Source organism: Scomber japonicus, chromosome 23 (assembly GCF_027409825.1).
Source record: "Scomber japonicus isolate fScoJap1 chromosome 23, fScoJap1.pri, whole genome shotgun sequence".
NCBI lineage: Eukaryota > Metazoa > Chordata > Actinopteri > Scombriformes > Scombridae > Scomber > Scomber japonicus.
In genome coordinates, this window is record NC_070600.1 from 19,393,731 (window position 1) to 19,414,346 (window position 20,616).

At 39.4% G+C, this 20,616-nt stretch overlaps 1 protein-coding gene across 3 annotated transcripts in view; it reads left to right on the forward strand.

Annotated features, from left to right (window-relative positions):
- The window catches only part of LOC128385366 (ankyrin repeat and BTB/POZ domain-containing protein 3-A), a 198,104-nt gene that overhangs the window by 17,190 nt on the left and 160,298 nt on the right, over positions 1 to 20,616 (forward strand). The window contains exon 2 of one of the 3 annotated variants that reach the window (XM_053344233.1): positions 6,725 to 6,765. The exons of the other annotated variants lie outside the window; for them this stretch is intronic. Within the exon in view, the coding sequence (XP_053200208.1) occupies positions 6,725 to 6,765 (41 nt within the window). The remainder of the gene's footprint in view (positions 1 to 6,724; positions 6,766 to 20,616) is intronic. 3 annotated transcript variants of the gene reach the window in all.

Here is a 20,616-nt window from a genome sequence, read left to right on the forward strand (position 1 = left end):
CATGATGTCCCATAGGCTGCCTGTCTGTTATCGTCATCGAAATACAGTTTGTTTTTCTCTCTTGTTTTCACATGTGAATGTATCATCAAGAGGGTGGCAGCATCTCTCTCTTCCTGACCTGCATTTTGCTCGGTGAAAGGTTAGCTGAAACCTGTGAGTCAGGCTGAGTCAGTGTGTAATGTAGCTTAAACTACTAAAGTGAAACTTTTAGAGCTGCAGCTAATCATTATTTTCTACTATTGACTCATCTGTTAGATGTTTTATGATTAATCAGTTCTTCCTTTAAAGTATAATGATGTGGGAAAGTATTAAAAAATAACAAAATCATCCAAATAAATCCATCCAGCCATCTAAAATCTAAAGATATTTTATTTGCATTGATATGAAACAGAGAATAGCTGAAAATCTTCATATTTGAGTCTGAAATCACCAAATGTTTTGCAGTTTTCTTTGATAATTAATTAATGTTATTTTATTTCATGATTCATGAATGCTGTTTTATATTTAAGAATATTTTTTAAATAACCTAAAATATAAGCTGTTTTTATGTCATTCCCTTTTAAGTACTCTGCAATCTGAATATATTCCTAGTTATCTTCAGCAAAACAAGTCAAACAAAAGATTCATTGAGCTTGAAGGTTCATCATTCACCTTGGAAACGGCTTATGCCATGCTGAGGTCACATGATAATATCTGAGTAATTTGAAGGATGCATAATGCCGGCCGGATTACTGTTTTTATAAATATCATGTGGAAATAGTGTTATGTAATGTACATGATATCCACATCACACACATATGGTGGCATATATACTGTATCATATCCACTAGTAGCAACTAAAGCATTGTTATGCCTCTTTATCTTCATATAAGATTGTAGTTTTGATTTGATGCAAAGAAAGTACACAATGACTTGAATACAACAACACTACCTTAGCATTTACATTTTCCATCACAACATAATATGAGTTATATAAATGTGTCGTATTTTATAGCAGACAACCGTGGCTGATTCTACGCTGTATAAAGCTATGAATGTCGCCGCCATGATGTCACCCATCAGTTTGGGGACTCCTGATTTAAAGCAGGCGGGGAGTTCCAGTCCTCTGAAATGAGGCCAACGCAGAAGTAACTTTGAACTGCATTCTATCAAAAGGCCACCAGGGGGCGACCGTTTTGGTGTCAAAAGGACTTCCGTCTCAATACAAGTCAATGGAGAATTCACCAACTTCTCACTTGATTTCTAACCTCAGTAAACGTTTTCAAAATGTGTTTATGGTCTCAATCGCTAGTTTAAAGCCTTCTTCAATGCAGTATGATGTTCATTTGTGAAATTTTGGCCTCCCTGATTTTATATGTGACGATAAAGCAGGGTATGCATTAGGGCGTGGCTACGTCCTGATTGACAGGTTGATTGACCAATGTCCTCGAGATCCAGCCCTCGCAACCATAGCAACCTCCCCGCTCCGCCCCTAGGCTCTGCCTCATGCCCATATAAGTAGAATCCGTGTTTTCATTTTTCCCAGCATGCACCTGAAATTTTCAAGATGGCGCTGCCTAGATCCGAAACTATTGGCTTCCGAGCAGCAGTACACAAACCAATGGGTGACGTCACGGATGTTACGTCCATTTCTTTTATACAGTCTATGGTTTACAGTGAAGCCTCAAGTTTGGCATTTTGACCTTCGCCACCTCACATACTGTAGTAGCAACTTTGTCGATCACAAGTTAGCCACACCTTAAATCCTTCCCTGCTTTATCCTCATCACTTCTACTCTAAATGGGGCCACTATTTACAAAATGAACATCATGCTGTATTGAAGAAGACTACCATAAACTCATTAGGAAAGTGTTTATTGAGGTAATAAATCAAGTGAGACGCTTAGAGTTATTTTCTCATACACTTCTACACAAATTGACTCTGCATTAACTTCTCAGAGCTGGAACTACCTGCTTGTTACTGACGAAGGCCACAAGATGCGACCTTGCACTAAGAGTGTCAAAATATGAGTTATCTGCAAATATTTCTCTTTTGCATGCATGAGTACACAACTTAATGATGTTTTTAGGAGTCTGCTCATTGATTTTCATACCATACGGACAAGAAAGGAAACTAATGGATGATTATAAAAAGTAGAAATGGAGCGTAAATTAATCTAAAATGTGGCATTTGTAGATTTAGGAGCTAAAACTTTGCTCCCGAAAAAAGAAACACAATCTTAAGTGTAATTGTGAAATTGGAAATGGCAAACTGACTTTCACATCTCAAGGTGACTCTCTAGATCACTTCCTGCTGGAGTTTTTTTAGTGTAAATTTGGCAACAGTTGACAGTTGTTCTTTTTCTTTCTGATTCTCGCTCTCCTTCTCTGCTGGAAGTCGAGGGCTGTGAAATTGCCCAGGAAACATCAATCATGCCTTCATTTCCTAGTCTAACCCCCCTTCCCACCCCTCCCCATCCACACCTCTACCTCAGATTGGCTGCTATCATTTTAAGGACCTTCTCCGCTGTATAAATCCCTGCGTCCTCATGGGGGGGCGAGGCTGATAGAGTGCCCCGCTATAAGTTCTCCTGAGTAAGGATCAGGCTCATCCATGTTTTAGTGCAACGCGGTTGATATATTTATGTGTTTTCAGAAGTGTCACTCCAGAGGTTAGCCAGTGTTAGCGAGGAGAGCGATGTGGCAGATAACTCCCCCGCTGGGAGATGGATTGGATGTCGGAATTTTATTTTTAATGGTCTTCTCGCCCACGTCGGGAACAGCGATGAGAATGATGTCAGGCTTTACATTTTGTCAACTGAATGCCCCATCATGTGTATTTGACCATAAATATAAACATTTTTCTATATATATGTAACATTTAAAACAAAGTAAATGCATAATAAAATGAAACAAAACATAAATAAATGATTGCAATAATAAAATCAGTAAAAATGAAAAGAAAATTAGGATGAATATTACACTAAAATAATACAGATTAAAATAATTAAAAATACACATTTAAAGGAACATACACAAAATAAATATGATAATATTTGCAATAATTCAAGACACAATTAATCATTTAAAATATTTAATAAAAATTTAAACAAATGTAAAAAAAATTGGAAAAAAATTAAAAAATAATAAATGAGTAAACATTATGTCAAATAAATAGTAAAACCAAAACCATTTAAAATTAAAAATGTAAACAAGAAAGAAAACTAAGAAAACTAAATAAATAATACATTAAAATATACTCTAATAAACAACAATTAAACTATATCTTTCAATAGACAAGTTATAAGAACACATTTAAATAATAATAATAATAATAATAATAATATTAAAAAGGAATATTAAAACTAAAAACATAATAAAGTATAGAAAGAAATTAAAGTATATATTGGATTGAAAAATAGAAAAAATAGAAAATATATAATAGTGATGTCATGATGCCACCTGTTGTTCCCTCGTCTTGCAGGATGCATGAAAACAATGCTATCTGTCTCTCTGAGTGTCATCGCTGCAGAAATGAGACAGTCATATATAATTCCAGTGTTTATAGCGAGCTGTCAGAAAAGTGACACTGTAGACAAATAATGTGATCAGACAGAGTGAATAATATGCAGAGGAGACTTTGCAGGATGATAGATGGAGGAAAATGAAGCCGCCTGTAGCTGCCGTCGCTGCTCATAATCAAGCTTGGAAATAAATGTGTTGTGGTTTTTTCCCCCCTGGTTTCCTTTCACATCCGTGCTCGACTTATAAAACTTTTATGTTAGTGTGTGTGTGTGTGTGTGTGTGTGGTTTGTCATCATTTTATTTGTGTGTGTGATATTTAGCATGACAATAAATCTATGGGACCAGATGTACTTGTAGACCAATCTCTGCCTTCATTGTCAGACCGTCCCAAGCGTCGGCCGCTCTTTGTTGTTCTTACAGTGCGTGTTCATCAGTGCGTGAGTCTTTTTATGCCACATAGATACTGCTCTGTCAGACATTTTGTGGCTGACACCAATAATCACTGAAGTATACACGCAGACACACAAACAGGGTCCGTCGGGGGGGGAATAAACAAGTTCCCTTCTGTGGAGGGAAAAAAACGACAAAAACGACAAAAACTCTCAGACAGCACAACAGTCGCTCAGAAATCAGCTTTGATCACTTTACTTCTGTGAAGACCTGAACGTGACGGAGGAGGAGGGAGCTCTGAAATGTTCTGCTGTTTCATTTTTTGGTTCTTTTTAATCCTTCGTGTCGTCCTCCCGGGTCAAATTGGCCCCATCTCTCTTTTGACTGTTCCTTCTTTCCTTCCTTCTTCCCCTCCATCCTTCTTTCTTTGCTCCCTCCTCCTTCCATCCTTCCTTCCTTCCTCCTTTCCTCCTTCCTTCCTTCCTTCCCTCCTTCCTTCCTTCCTTCCTTCCTTCTTTCCTCCCTCCCTCCCTCCTTACTCCTTTCCTTCCTTCCTCCCTTCCTTCCTTCCTTCCTTCCTTCCTTCCTCCTTTCCTCCCTCCCTCCTTACTCCTTTATTTCCTTCCTTTTTTTCTTCCTTCCTTCTCTCCTAAATTCCGTCCTCTTTTTGTCGTTACTACTTTCTTTCCTTCCTTCCTTCCTTCCTTCCTTCCTTCTTTCCTTCCTTCCTTCTCTCGTAAATTCCTTCCTCTTTTCATCCTTACTCCTTTCCTTCCTTCCTCCTTTCCTCCCTCCCTCCCGCCCTCCCTCCCTCCTTACTCCTTTCCTTCCTTCCTTCCTTCCTTCCTTCTCTCCTAAATTCCTTCCTCTTTTCATCCTTCCTCCTTTCCTTCCTTCCTCCTTTCCTCCCTCCCACCCTCCTTACTCCTTTCCTTCCTTCCTCCTGTCCTTCCTTCTGTCCTTCCTTGACCTGAGGACAACAGGAGGGTTAAAAAAAAAAGTTTCTCTCTTTTCTTTCCATCTGTGGAGAAATCTGTAGGACAAGATTAATTGACAGACACGCTTCTGTCTCTGTCACAGTCAAAGATAGTTCACACTCTTCTGCGTAAGATGACAGACAGACAAAAAAAAAAAAAAAAAGGTTTCTGTCATCAAATTGGAGGCCTACCCCGAGGGCTTATCAGAGGCGTAAACACTCCTTTTAATCCCAAATAGAAAAGAGTTGGTGTGTGTGTGTGTGTGTGTGTGTGTGTGTTGGTGTGAGTGTTTAAAATTCTGTGTTTCACTGATTTTTGGCATTTAGCTTTTGTTTGATGTTGGGAGGATTATAATTGTAGTTGTATAGCGTGTGTGTGTGTGTGTGTGTGTGTGTGTTTGTGACTGTTATATCCCATCACCACGGCAACAACTACTGCTGAAATGATTAAGTCAATCTACAACTCGCTTTGAAGTCAACCAGTTTGATAATTGCTGAATAATTAAAGTCATGTATCCAGCAAACATGCCAAATATTCTTGAGTTTTCCGCTTCTCAAATGTGAGGATATTACTGCTTTTTTCTTTCATGGTAATGTGAATATTTTGGGTTTTTAGGTTGGTGGTATAAAATTAAAAGTAAAATAAAAGACATTTACAAGGTGTGACGTCATCCATTTCTTTGTGTTGTCACATTTTGAAGCCTTGAGTTTGCATTTTGACTGTCGCCATCTTGGATATTCGGAGCCAGAAGTGACCGTATTTGGACGATATGGTGAAGCTAAACCAAATGCTAGCTGCTAGATTGGTTAGCACGGAGCCTTTACAGCCAGTTTACTGTGCTAATGCTAATGCTAAGTGAAAAACAAGCTTAAAACCACTTAAACAAAAATGTACTTTTAACAAAATAACCGAACGTCTGACTCCTTTTTAGAACAAGCAGACGCTGAATAAAACTTGTTTACGTCACCAATATGTTACACTATTAATGTTAAACTTTCATGCACAGCAGCAGTTATGCCTGTACTTGGTGAATCTGGGGATATTATTGCCCTAAAGCATACCCTGCTTTATTGTCAAAATGAAATATGATGAATAAATGGGATCATAATTTACATTTAGAGGCTTTAAACTAGTGATTGAGACCATCAACTCATACACACACACACACACACACACACACACACACACACACACACACACACACACACAATCTTTCTCAGACCTCTTTTTAATTTGATTTTAATTTTATTTATCGTAAATTTAATTCTTTTTTTTAGCCTGAGTGAGTCAACCCCACACAAATTCCAATGTGCATATCTCCTGTGGTAATGCTGGTAAGACGTGGGTCCAATTTCTCATTTTCATTTTTATTTATTATTATTATATATTTTTTTATCAGGAAAAAACACTGAAAGCATTACCAGCTGTGGGCCTGAGTCAGATTAAAAGCAGTTTTCCAGCAGGTGTCCTGCTGTCCCACAGTGAAGACAAAAGCATTAAAATAGTATAAAAACAACACATGCAGAGAATAAAAAGCAAATTAGACAGAAGATATTCTTCATATTGGCATGTAGGATGAACACATACTGGGTATTACTGATAAAGGAATATGGAAAGCAATATTTGGAAAACAATATCAAGAAAGAATAAACACATTTTTAATATGCATACATTTGGATTGCTTTATATACTGTTAAGTGGTTTAATTTATAACTGCACAATGTTTTGTGTGTAAAATCTCAGTCTGAAAAGTAACTGTATTGGCATCTAAAAATGTGAGTAAAGTATAATGAAATGGAAATACTCCAGTAAAGTCCCAGAACCTAAAAACCTCTCTTCATTACAGTGTTTGAGTAAATGAACTTTCCACCACTGGTCTTCATCAGAGCCTAAATGTACAAAGATATAAAGAAATTACCCTAACCCTACAACAGGTGTTCAAAACGTTAGCGGATTTAAAATCTCTTGTTCATTGTTGTGTTTTCATGGTTGCTGAGAGATTTTTATTATTATTATTATCATGAGTCCAAATGAAACATATCAACAAACACTCAGCCAGCAGCATGATGCAACATCTCATGATTTGTTTCCATCGTGGCCTTTGACCACATGGTGCAGTCCGTCATGTGTACTGTGGCTGTGAGACAGGATGTTTACCGAGCTGATAGCTGCAGGTTTCATTTTTTATTTTTGTGTATGTGTGTTTGTGCATTTGTGAACATCACTGATTCTCTCTGCCATTTATAAAGAGGTCATGAAGAGTTTACATAAGTTTAGTGTAACTTTACATCCTGTGTTTATTCCCTGCTGCTGGCTGAATTTAGTTATGTAACAGATTTGTGAGCGACAATTGGAGGCTTTTGGCGTTATTTGTACAGATGCACTGATCCAATTTCTCTCCCTCAATAACATTTCCTGAACTCAGGATATTAATCAGTACTAGGTACCAGCTCCAAACCAGCACTAACTTCTCTTTTTTTCCTCTGTTTCATTACTGGGATCCTTTTTCTTCTGTATGTAAAGTAACATTCATTTTCAATTTCACATCTATTCCTGACCTCACTATGATTGGAAATGTGAAGAATTATTTTTAGGCTTCTACAAAGTTAGGTTATATTGTTTTGAAGGTTTCATGAAGTTGTATTGTTCCTTTTTTTAATTAGAGGGTATTTCTGAATGAGGCATTTTAAGCTCAAGAAGGTTAATGAGGAACTAGACTTGAAGGCATTTTCATTGTTATTTAGGGTCATTTATAATTCTCCTGGGACTTTTTGTATCTATAACGAGTATAAATATTGTACTTGTATTAAAATGACAGAATAATAACATTGTTCATTCAACGTTTGTCCACTAAGTATTTATAGTGATCTACTGTATAAGCCACACGTCTAGTAAGAGGACTGTATATGAGGAAACGAGAAGCTGTAGTTTCCCCATGTTAAGTCTGGTAAACTAACTGTGATGTAGAGAAATAAAGAAGTGTGAATATTCAGTGTGGTCAGTCATAACGGACTAATACATGATCCTTGTAACCCATAATGTTCATGTTCTGACTCACAGTATCTCCCCTTGATTAGCCTCAATACCAAACTACCTTTCATTCATAAACACTGTATTAGTCATTACTAAATAGGTGATTAATCCTGTAATCACCAATGTCATATGATTATGGTCATATGATACCTAAAACAGGAGAACATGAGAACTATCATGAGTCAAATTAATGTTACTGAATGTGAAAAAGGCAACAACATCTTTCAACTGGGATTTTTCAATCGTTGAATAAGTATCGGTTAAATTTAAGCAGGACTACCCTCCTAAGGTATGTATAAAAATATGTATCAGCTGCCTATATATACATATAAAAAAGGAAATATTCCTTATTTTTAACCAACAGCGTCTGTTTGCCCGTCTGGCCTGGCCTGGACCCACGCCCAGGTCAAAGGTCAAAGGTCAAAGGTCAAAGAATGAGTCCTCATCTGCTCTCTCTCTCTCTCTCTCTCTCTCTCTGTCTCTCTGTCTCTCTGTCTCTCAAGCTCAGCATCTTTCTCAGATTGGCTTTTTTTTCTGTTTTTAAGATGGTTTTCATGGGACACAGAATCATCCAATATTGCCAGAATACTAGGCTGCAAAATAACCCTCAAATTAAAAAGTCGGCAAAGGTTGTTTTTTTTTCGATATAGAATCTGTGAGCGAGGTCTGCTTCCATACCGCTTCACTTCACTTCACTGCTATCAAATGCAAAAATGGGTCAAATGTTGTTTATGTGGATATTTTTTAGGTTTGGTGGTTTCATCCCACAGTTGAAAAACATTTAGCTCAACTTAACGTTTGAATGAATGTGCAAATAGTTGTGAATGAGAGCGTCTGTTAGTCTTTCTGTTGATGCTATAACAACTTGTCTGGAGTGTTTTCATGCCTTTTAGTGCGCTGCATATTACGATAAAGCTTCCCTGTGGTGTGGCTAAGGATAAGTGATAAATAAATGGATTCAGGTCAGACTAAATTAAATATCAAATATCTTTTTTGTTTTAATGGCGGAGCAGTTTTCACAAATAGCCTTTTGATTGTACTTACAGAGACTCAGCTCAGGAGGAGGGAAACACAACATCTCTCGACATCTCTAATTTGTTTTTCAGATCACTTGTTTTCCTCTTTGAAAAATCTTAAGTCTTCAATGTAATTACACCCAGCGGTAGAAAAACCTCTACCTAATGCATAAATAGACAACGTGCCTCCAACAAAAAAAGAAGAAGAAGAAAAAAGAAAATCCTATCAGTTGAGTGAGCTAATTTGTCACAGTGTGTGTGATGATCTTCAGCTGTTCAGCCAGCGCTCATAAGTCAGCGTTGTGGAGGAGAGTAATTGGGAGCGAGCTAATGGGGACCTGACAATTCAGGTCTAGTTATGTGGGACAGCATGAACATTTCACTGCATCCAAGTGTCATTTAAAGGAGCTTAGCCTACAAACCAGTGACTTATAATTGGAATAACTTGAATAAATGGGGAAAAAACGATGAAAGAGAAGCACATTAAAGGTACATTTACTTTTGTTTGTGAGAGTTTATGATGACATTGCAGGCTGTGGTGCATTGATTTAAACTTTGTGTCGTCCTCCTGGGTCAAACTGACCCCGTCTGTTTTGACTGTTACGTCCTTCCTTCCTTCCTTCCTTCCTTCCTTCCTTCTCTCTTTCTTTCCTCCCCCTACCTTTCCCCCTCCTTCCTTTCTCCCTCCCTCCTTCCTTCCTTCCTTCCTTCCTTCCTTCCTTCCTGCCTTCCTTCCTTCCTTCTTTCCTCCCTCCCTCCATCCTTCCTCCTTTCCTTCCTTCCTTCTTTCCTTCCTCCCTTCCTTCCTCCCTCCCTCCCTCCCTACCTCCCTCCTTCTTGTCCTCCCTCCTTTCCTCCCTCTTTCTTTCCTTCCTTCCTCCCTCCTTCCTTCCTCCCTCCTTCCTCCCTCCCTTCCTTCCTTCCTTCCTTCCTCTCTCCCTCCTTTCCTCCCTCCCTTCCTTCCTTGACTCGAGGACAACAGAAGGGTTAAGAGAGTACTCACAATAGCCAGTTTAAGAAGAAGTATAAAAATCGGTGCAGTCAATCCAAGTTATTGTCTTTTTTTTACTCAACGCTAACCCAATAATCGACACACACAGTTGTTCCCTTATGAAAGTCAGATGTGTTGTTTTCAAAATCAAAAACTACAACGTTTTATCGAATTTTCACAAGTTAAAAAGACAATAATAAGGTTTACAGGAAGAGTGGAAACACAAGGGTAGCAAAACCCAGAAATAAACCAATAGAAATAAAAGAAACAAGAACATATACTACTCCAGACACATAGTCAATACACTACCACGTACGTAGCCTTACCTTTGTCACTTTTGGGGTGTTTACATAGACTTATATTAAATTCTTGGAGACCTATCCTAACCCTAACCTTAACTGCTGACCCAAAAATCAATTTGACCAATTACGGACTTGGCTTTTGCCCCCAATTGCAAAAACTGTCCCCAGTTAAGTGGTGTTAAGTCTGGGTTGTGTCCCCAAAAGTGGATTAAGTCATACTCCCACACACACATATATACACACACACTCACTCATTCACTCATTCTTTCCCAAAAAAGTGAAATTTACTATGGTTGTAAAGACCATAAAACACACATACAGAAATATGTAAGACACAATCATATATGCTCCTACAGATACCACACTAGTGCTTTAATCTGAATGGAACTCATACTATTGCAACATGTCATGCTAAATATAATTATCTCCATAATAAAAATGTATGAAACCCATATGCAAATCCATTAAAGAGTATGTCTAAAATAAAAAAATCATTACACACACATACAGTATACAAAATAAGTCAAACACATAGAGACAGTGTATTGCAATGCGTAGGCTATTATGGTAAATTATGATTATTTTGTGGTTCTGTTGTTTTCAGAAACATCATTTAAAAGGAAATGTAAACAGAATATTGATTTGATTTTAATTTGGAGATCTTGCTCAGAAGCTAGGACCTGATTTTCTCTCTCGCCTTTTGAAAAACAGAAAATAAAGTAGTTATATGAACCGTAGCACTCACAGGAATAAAAAGGTGTGCTTGTTCCACACAGTAGGGCGGATCAGTAAAATGGTCTTTTGAACATATTTTTATTACTGTTGAAATAAACACTGCCTCATTTCCTCTGTGGTGCTGAAAGATGCACAGCAACTGATTTCTTCCACTCTTATCCTTCATATTCTTCTTTTTTTTTGTGATCAACTTTTTATTGAAAGAATGCACAATGATATGTTCACATCATACATCTTGTTTTTCTTACAGTCATACATATATAATCATATTTACAAGACAGTAACAGTATTAAATTTGAAACCCCAACACACACAACCCTCCCTCCCTCCCCCAGGCGACTCCGTATGAACCTCCCCCCCCAGAATCTCTCTCGAAATAAATAGATAAATGAAACAAAATAAAGTATACAGTTTATACATAAATAAATAGTTAAAATAAAATAAATAAAATAAATAATCAAAATCGGCCGTGCTGCACCCTCTCCTTAACTAACTTGTGTGCTGCCTCCCAGCCCTGCAAAGTCTTATGGCTGGCTCCATGCATACGGGCAACAGACCACTCCATCAGGACAATCTCAAGAAACGAGTTGGCCCATTGCTGCCAAGCCAAAGAATGTGGCGGTTGCCACCTAAGGGCCAGCATTTTCTTGGCAGCTGTGAGACCGGCCCATAGAATACGTCTGTGTTGTAGGGACAGATTTAAAGAGGAATCATCATTAAGTAAAAGTAAGGCTGGGGAGACTGGGATATTGGTCTTGAGAATATCCTTTAAAGTTAAAGATATTTCCTTCCAGAATTCAACCACACCGGGGCACTCCCAATAAACATGCAAAAACGACCCCTGGACATTAAGTGAGCAAAGGTCGCAATTCGGAGATGTGGTAATCTTCATAGCATGACGCCTTCTGGGGGTGAGATACATCCTGTGAACATATTTATAATGTATTAACTGGTGGTTGGGGTTTTTGGAAGTACCACTGAGGTTTTTCCACACTGTGTCCCAGCAAATTTCTCTGTCATTTAACTCATTTAAATCTCTATTCCAAATGCCCTCTACTGGTAAGGATTTATAGGGTCCATAAATGAATTTATAAAGTTTAGAAACCATCCCCCGCGTAGGTCCTACTGAGGCAAGCAACTTACGTAGAGGGTGTGTGGGAAGAGCTGATCCCCACGGGACACCATATGCGCGCATAGCTGATCTTAACTGCATATAAAAGAAAAAAGATGAGCCTGGAAGATCAAATTCTGCTTGTAGGTCGTTAAAAGCTCGTAACCCATGGACGCTATATAGATCCTTTAGTATGTTCACTCCTCTATTCTTCCATTGTGGAAACGAAAAGGGCATATTACCAGTAAGAAGTGAGAAATTATTGAAAATCGGCGTGTGATTATGCCACTTGTGATCTGTGCCGACATGCTTCATTACAGTACGGTAAGATGCAAGTAAAAATGAAACAACAGGGCCTAAACGTAATTTAGCTTTTTTCAATGGTATGTTAGCATACACCAAGTCTTGCAACCTGTGGGGTAAAGCAATATTCTCCTCAATTGGTCTCCAAGAAACAGAGGAACTAGGGTTAAACCATGTAGATAGGGGGCGTAACACAAAGGACCAGAAATAGATTTTAAAATGTGGCAGAGATAGCCCCCCTTGGTTCTTGTCTCGTTGGAGAGTTGTGAGTTTTATGCGAGGCCTTTTTCCTTTCCATATGAACTTAGAGACTAATGACTGAAGTTTATCCCAGTATCCCAAAGGGGGGGCAAGAGGGATCATGGAAGAGTAAAAGTTTACACGGGGAAGAATGTCCATTTTAACTATTGATATTCGGGCTTGAAGTGAATTTGGCAGATTCGACCAGCGCTCAAAGTCCTTTTCAATCTGACTGTATATTCCTTGGAAATTTTTTATCGCAATAGACGACGTGGATGGAAATATTTGAATTCCAAGATATTTAAAGCTTTTGACTACTGGTATATGGGAGGGCAGGGGAACTTGAAGTGCAGCCGAGTTTAAATGCATCAGTGCTGACTTATTCCAGTTAATTTTGTATCCAGAGAGTGAGCCGAATGTATCAAAGGAGGAAAGCAAATGTGGAATTGAAGAACCAGCACTGCCGACATAAAGAAGGATGTCATCAGCATATAAGGAAATACGATGTTCTGTATTACAAAAAGTGATGGAATGTACTGAAGGGTGCTGTCTTATTTTCTGTGCCATTGGCTCGAGAGAGAGAGCGAAAAGTAAGGGTGAAAGGGGGCAACCCTGGCGAGTGCCCCTTAATATTGGGAATTGGGCGGAGCAGACATGACCTGTGCAGACCATTGCTAATGGATTTGCATATAAAACCTTAACCATATTGATAAAATGTAAACCTAGCCCAAATCTGTCCAACGTTGTCCAGAGATATTCCCATTCTAACCGGTCAAACGCTTTTTCAGCGTCCAACGATAGGACCGAGCAAGGGGAATCAATACTACTAGATGCATGAATGATGTGTAACAAGCGACGGACATTATCAGATGCCAGGCGAGTTCTAATAAAACCAGTCTGGTCATTGTGTATGAGCTTTGTAAGATGTGTTTCCAACCGGGTTGCTAGTACCTTAGCATATAGTTTAACATCCCCATTCAGGAGGGAGAGAGGTCTATAATTACCACATTTAGTCAAATCTTTGTTCAGTTTGGGCAGGACTGTAATTATAGCTGTGTTAATACTAGGATTAAATGCTCCCTTATCAATAGCTGTATTAATCATATCCAATAGTGGTTTGCCCAATATATCCCAAAAAGTAAGGTACAGCTCCGGTGGAATTCCGTCCCACCCTGGGGATTTGCCCTTTTTCATATTAACTAGAGCCTTCCTCAACTCTCCTAAGGAAATTGGGGTATTGAGTGATTCTGATTCATTATCGGACAGAGAAGGTAGATTGAGATCCTGAAAAAAGTCTGCACACGCCTGCATATCAAGGGAAATTTCAGATTTATAAAGAGATGAATAGAAAGATTTAAATTCAGAGTTGATGTCAAGTGGATTGCTCAGGGTGCGACTAGGTGTTTCAATGGCCGTAATGTTTGAATATTTTTCATGGGTTTTCAGTCTTAAAGCTAAAAGGTGACTTGGTCTGGCACCATTGAAATAATATGTTCTTCTGGTCCTGTGTATCAAGAACTCTGCCCTACGCCTTAACAAAGAATTCAACTCAGTTTTTGTCACAGCTATTCTGCCTTGTACTGCACCAGAATATGTGGCCCGCTGCTGCGCCTCCAGCTCAGAGAGCGTATTCTCCAGTTCGGTTATCTTTTTTAGTCTACTCTTATTAAGATGGGATGAAAATGAAATTGAGGAGTCCCTAATACAGCCCTTTATAGCATCCCATAAAAATCTAGGATCATCTACTGAGCCTGCATTTAGATCTATAAAAATGTTTAACTTCTCCTTGAGAAAAGTGCAAAAATCATCATTTTTGAGAAGTGAGACGTTGAACCGCCAGCGTGGAGCTCGAGGTGGTGTACCTAGGAGCGTGAAGCGCGCTGCAACAATGCCATGATCTGATAAGGAACAAGGCTTAATAACAACATCATGTATTTCAGAAAAGGAAGTAGTTGAAGTTAATATATAATCTATTCTGGAAAAGCTCTGATGTCTAGCTGAATAAAAAGTGTACTGTTTAGACGTGGGATTGATAGTGCGGTACAAGTCTGTTAAGCTAAGTGCTGACAGAAAGTTCTGAAAGTCTTTTGATGCTTGCAACTGTGTGGCCGTGGAGCGCTGAGAAGATTTGTCCAATATTACATTTGCATTGCAGTTCATGTCTGCACCGAGAATAAGTGAGAAGTCTTGTAGTTGCACTAAGACTTCTGTTAATCTGGGAAAGAACTCTGTTTCATATTGGGATGGAGCATAAACTGATATGAAAGCAAATTTGCGTCCAGATATAATAGTCTTAATGTAAGAAACCCTGCCATCCTCACTACCAAATTGCCCAAGTATAGTTATTGAAAGATTACGTCTCAGTACTACTAGCGACCCCCTAGTTTTAGTGTCCAGCGACGCTGAGGCGGCCACATAATAGTGCTTATTTGAAAATCTGCGGACATCTATAGCTCTTAAATGGGACTCCTGTATAAAGGCAACGTCCACATGTTGTCTACGTAACAGATCTAAACAGGCTGTGCGTTTAATTTGACCATTCAGCCCATTTACATTCCAGCTAATTACATGCATACTACTCATAATTGCTAATGAAAGCTAGTATTGTGATACAAGATGCAGAGTAGAAAAACAACCCAATATTGCAGCTGGCCGACCAAATTGTAAAATTTAAGTGCTGAGAGAGATCCATCCCACCCCAAGGTCCCTGTCGCCATGAACCCGCCACTCTCAAAAGAACAAGAGAGGGCAAAAACAAAAACCCCCACAAAAATGTGAAAACATAGAAAAACAAAAAACAAAATTTGACTCCTCCTGGGGAGCCTGACTTCCCCCCCATGTTGGACCTGTGACCCTCGAGAGGCGTGTTCCTTCCCGGCGCGCGCACAGGTCCCCCCATACAATAACAGTTATACTTATATCATAGTAATGATCATAACAATTGTAAATGGGCTACACACAATATACAGACGTGTGGTAGATTATCAGTACCTATTAGTACTGGATACAAGTGGAACATGGCTGGTAGAATAGTAACTTAAAGTAGAGTTGGCAGCATGCCGAGACTATAACAGCCTTCCTATTAGAAAATAGAGCTTGATTTTAAACAACGATCAAACAGAAATCTAGTAACAACAATAACATGTAAATCCCTAACATTATGCAGAGTAATGAGGTTAGTATTTCTTAATACTGACTGAGCAAATGAACAGGAACAGAAAGAATGATATAAGCCAGCTGGACTTAATCATAATATGAAGGGTTTAAGTCCAATGAATCCGAGTATGTTTACAGGGCATTTAGTTAAAGTGACCAGCTGGTTGGATTACCTGTGTTGTTGGAGACTATTCACCGAGAGAATTGATGAAACCTTTTACCTCCCGTGGGGTGTTGAAAAAATGGCTCACTCCTCCTTGGATGGCCTTGAGTTTTGCAGGATAGAGGAGAAAGGTGCGAAATTTCAGTTTCTGCAGAGCGTCCATTGCCTCGGAGAAGGCCAGCCTGCGTTTGAACGTGTGCGGGCTGTAGTCCGGGGTGAAGCGGATGGTTCTTCCCTCCAACTCCACGGCCGCACCGCGCGCCACTTTCAGGATCTTGTCCCTGTCAGTGAAGCGTAGTAGTTTAAGGATGATGGTGCGAGGCACAGGTCTGCCATTTGCGTCTTCCTTCGGGGCTCCTACACGGTGTGCGCGCATAATTTCAACAGATCCCAGGTTAGGAAACCACCGTGGCATGGCGTCCGACAGAAAAGCAAGAACATTCAGTGTCTCTGGGTTTTCAGGGACTCCATGCACACGGACGTTATCTCTGCGCGACCTGTCCTCCATGTCGGCAATTTTGTCCTCCAGTTGGGCATGTTTTTCTGCCAATTTGCTCACCGACGAAGAGAGCCGACTGTCCACCTCCATTACACGGTTCTCGTCCTTCTCCATATAGTCCACACACTTTGAAATATCAGCTTGCATAGTAACCATCTCGCCTCGGAAAACCGCGATCTGTGCATCCACCAGAGCCTGTGTCTTGTTAGTCAGATGAGACACCACGTCTTCCACGAGTATGGGGATAGCCTCTTTGATAGCTTCTGCAACTGCTAGCTTAACTAGCTCGGCGAGCTCCACGTTGTTGGCTGAAGTGGTTGGCGTTTTTTCCAAACTTGCTGCCATCACATTGTCGGCTGAAGTCGGGCGAATTGTTGCCGCCTGTATTTTTGTTGTCGGACTTGTTGCTTCCACTACGCTGACGGCCGAAGGAGGTGTTGCTGGCTGTTTGCTAATCGTTGGCTTCGAGTTTGCTGCCACAACGATGGCTGGACGAGGTGTCGCTGGCTGTTTGTTTGTCGGTCTTTTCGAATTTGGCATCTTAGTGTACACAAAACTTGCACAAAACAGAAAAAATTAACCGAGAGCCTAAAAAGTAGCGTTGGATATAAAAATAATACTTAAATATTGGGGGGTTCTGCGGAGCGGCGAAGCGAAGCGTCTACATCCCTTGCGATGATCACGTGACTCCCCCTTCATATTCTTCTTAATAAGGATGATGAGGAAGCTAAAATTAGCTGCTTTATAAATCTTGTATCTTCCATTTCTGACCAAGAAAACTATTTATGTTTTCCTTTTTTTCATGTTGGTGCCCCCTAGCACAGCAAATTGGCTGTTGCCCCCCGGGTACTCGCCTGATGCAATATATGGATAATCCGGCCCAGCTTGCTTACACACACACACACACACACACACACACACACACATACACACACACACACACACACACTCATTTCTATTGGCAGTTTGTATATATAGCAGCATCGTTCCAGATCTGATTACTTTTGATGCTCATAATGAATGATAGCACTCCATCTAGAGCAAGTCTTTACAACTGGCTTAGTTAATTAATTAATCCATGAGTGATAGCTGTCCTAGTCACTTACCTTAGTTCATGCCAGGTTAGTTGGAGTGTGCTTGGCTTGCTTGATCGCCTCCTGGGCTCTTGGCTGCGAACGTGAGCAGCTGTTCAATCAACACGGAGACAAACATTGCACATCGATCGGAGAGTAATTTAAGATGCAGCTCCATGGAAACACTCATATGAAACACTCAGTTTTAAGAATGCCAGAAATCCATCATATGTTCGCCTGTTCATCTCTGTTGCCGTTGTAGTGTTTTGGCGTGAGAATTGTTTGGGCAGCATGAGACTGAAGGTGAAAGCGTGAGAGTTGGCAACCCTAGCATGGATGATTCGGGTGTGTTATGTGAGTAGTGGCTAATGTTGCCTCAAGCTGTTAGTGGTCTTGTAACCTCGCTTCTTTCTGACTCCACACACCCCCCGATTTTTTTTATTTTCAAACATGTAGTCTTCAGCTCCAACTGATGTTGCAACAGTACTGCATAATGTGTAAAATTGGCGCACTTCCCCATAAAAGGTCAGAACTAGCAATTTTCTTTATTTGTCTGACTGGGAACAAATTTCATGTGCAGCGCCAAAGTATTGTGTCTGTATTCAAAGCCTGGGGTCATCCTAAAATGTTTTTTTAATGGAAGAGGACTTATTTTGTTTTATTTTAATAACTGTTAGAGGCTCTAACCTTAACCCTAAAATACTGTAATTCACAATAAATAAAGCAAAAATTGGAGGAAAGCTTTGACAAAAACAACAATTTTGTGTGTCAGAAATATGTTTTTTCTGTTATTCTATCCTATGCTATCATCTCGTGACCCCTTAGATTAACCCTTTGTTAATCTAAAGGGTCTTTGAGGGGGCCCCTACCCCCAGTTTAGGAACCACTGATCTACAGCACAGAGAATCAGACTTTGGATACACACATAATACTTGTAAGTAGCAATCGTTCATTGTTGGTTTGGCTTTGCACATGAGATTTGTTGACAATGAGAACAGCCGTATCTTTTCATATTCATTGCAAAAACAATCAGACATGACTTTACAATTTGCTTGTGCTTGATGTTACTACAGTATCGCTTGTATTGGTATAGAGTTTTCTCTTTATAATTCAGCCTTCGTCAACCAGATTGGATACCAGCTCAGAATTTACCTCACCAACACAGCTGTAGAAAGAACATTTCAAACAGCAGATTTCAACTTAATTTCCTCCTCGCAGCAGCTGGAGCTAGGGGGAAAAAAAGGGAGCAAATTTCAGAATTTTACTGATTGTGCCACGAGCCTACACAGGAGGAATTGGAAACAATAACAGTGTTGAGTAGCACTGACTTTGCTGTCACACACCCACTCAGTCACCCTCATCAAACTCACATGTCGTGCAGCTTGCTGCAGTTGCTATGCTCCTGCTGTTATGTTGCATTGCCAGCGTTGTTTTGTGTCTTGGGCAAGACAGCGTTTATCAAAGGTTCATAAAAGCAACTATTCTTATATACCTCCTCATATTTCTTTGGGAGTACAAAAACATCTAGTTGCATAATAATAATATCTGTAACATATCTGCAGTTGTAGAAGCTTGTTATAGATGAATGATTAATTACCTGCAAAATTGTTCATCCGTTCCCCTGTCATCCTGCACCACTTTCTAAGGTATCTTGAGACATACCTGATGGGTAATATAACCCTCACAGTGTGTTTTGGGTCAGCTCTAGTTTGTCCTCCCAGTTGGAGGTGCTCATAATACCTCAGGGTAGGAACATGGGAGGTGTGTAAAAATGGTTTACAGGGCTGTACTGTACATGGATTGGATTTTACAGGTAAAAACTGGATTTTTGCATACTAATACTGTAATTGAATACCATTATAATACAGTAAATGAAAGTACAGTAGTAGTAGAAAATACACAAATTAATAATATTGTACATTTAAATCATATGGTAATAATATTGTAAATGAAAATGCAGTAATAACGCTGTAAACACTTTCACAGTACCTTACTGGTATTCAGCTGACAGTAGGTTATTGTAAAATGTACTGTGAGGTTTTTACAGTGTAATTATATGAATGAAGCCGAGCAGAAAAAGAGGCAGACATTCAGTTTGGACCAGGTTGAGTCAGGACACTCTGCAAAGGAAACTTAACTTGCGTAATAATGTTTTTCTTGTGGTTGAATTTAGTGTTGTGGTCTCAGGTGATGGTAAGAATGTAGATCAGCTAGAGAGCGGGAAGCATCTCCTGCAGGCTCCTTGTTCTTGTGGACCCTGTTAGAAAGCAGACTTGAATGAAACGCTTCACATGGCATCGAGGGATTCCAGGCGATGCAGGATTAACCAGCGAGGTGAAAAGTGAAAACATTTTAACTTAATTGCACAAACTACACAGTTACTTAATTACACAACTGTATTACACAAAATGTAAAGTTAGGAACATATTAGATCTTTAAATGAATGAAGCTTTCTCTATTTTTTGTGTAACGCTGGATAGGGTGGAGTACATATTATAATAATGGCATTTCAGCAGGTATGGATGACTTTGATATTGAACTCAATTACACAAATCAACATTAACAAATACATGCTGAGAGATCGGCAGAAATATACCAACAGGGACATATGAGAATAAAATAAGTCAGTCCACCTTACTTATTATTACTTACTGGTATGGTGTGGAGGTGCAGTCTAAAAGACATCTGAGGAAATGTGATAGTGAGTTAAAATCCTGTGTGTTACATGGATAAATGTCACCTTCACACCCTGATGAAGACTCTGCTGTGCTTCTGTATGGAGAACTATAGTGGCTCACTGAGGTGTGCGAGTCTGAAAGTTATATAAGAACGTAGAAATAGAATTATAAAGGCCAAAGTCCCCAAAGCTTTAACACCTATGAAGAAAGGAAGTAAGTGCAGAGCTATAGTCCATTATTATTGTTCATCATATAGGTGGTGGTAGATAGATAGATAGATAGATAGGTAGGTAGATAGGTAGATAGATAGATAGGTAGATAGGTAGATGGGTAGATGAATGGATGGGTAGATGGGTAGGTAGATAGATGGATGGGTAGGTAGATAGATGGATGGATGGGTAGATGGGGAGGTAGATGGATGGATGGATGGATAGATAGATAGATAG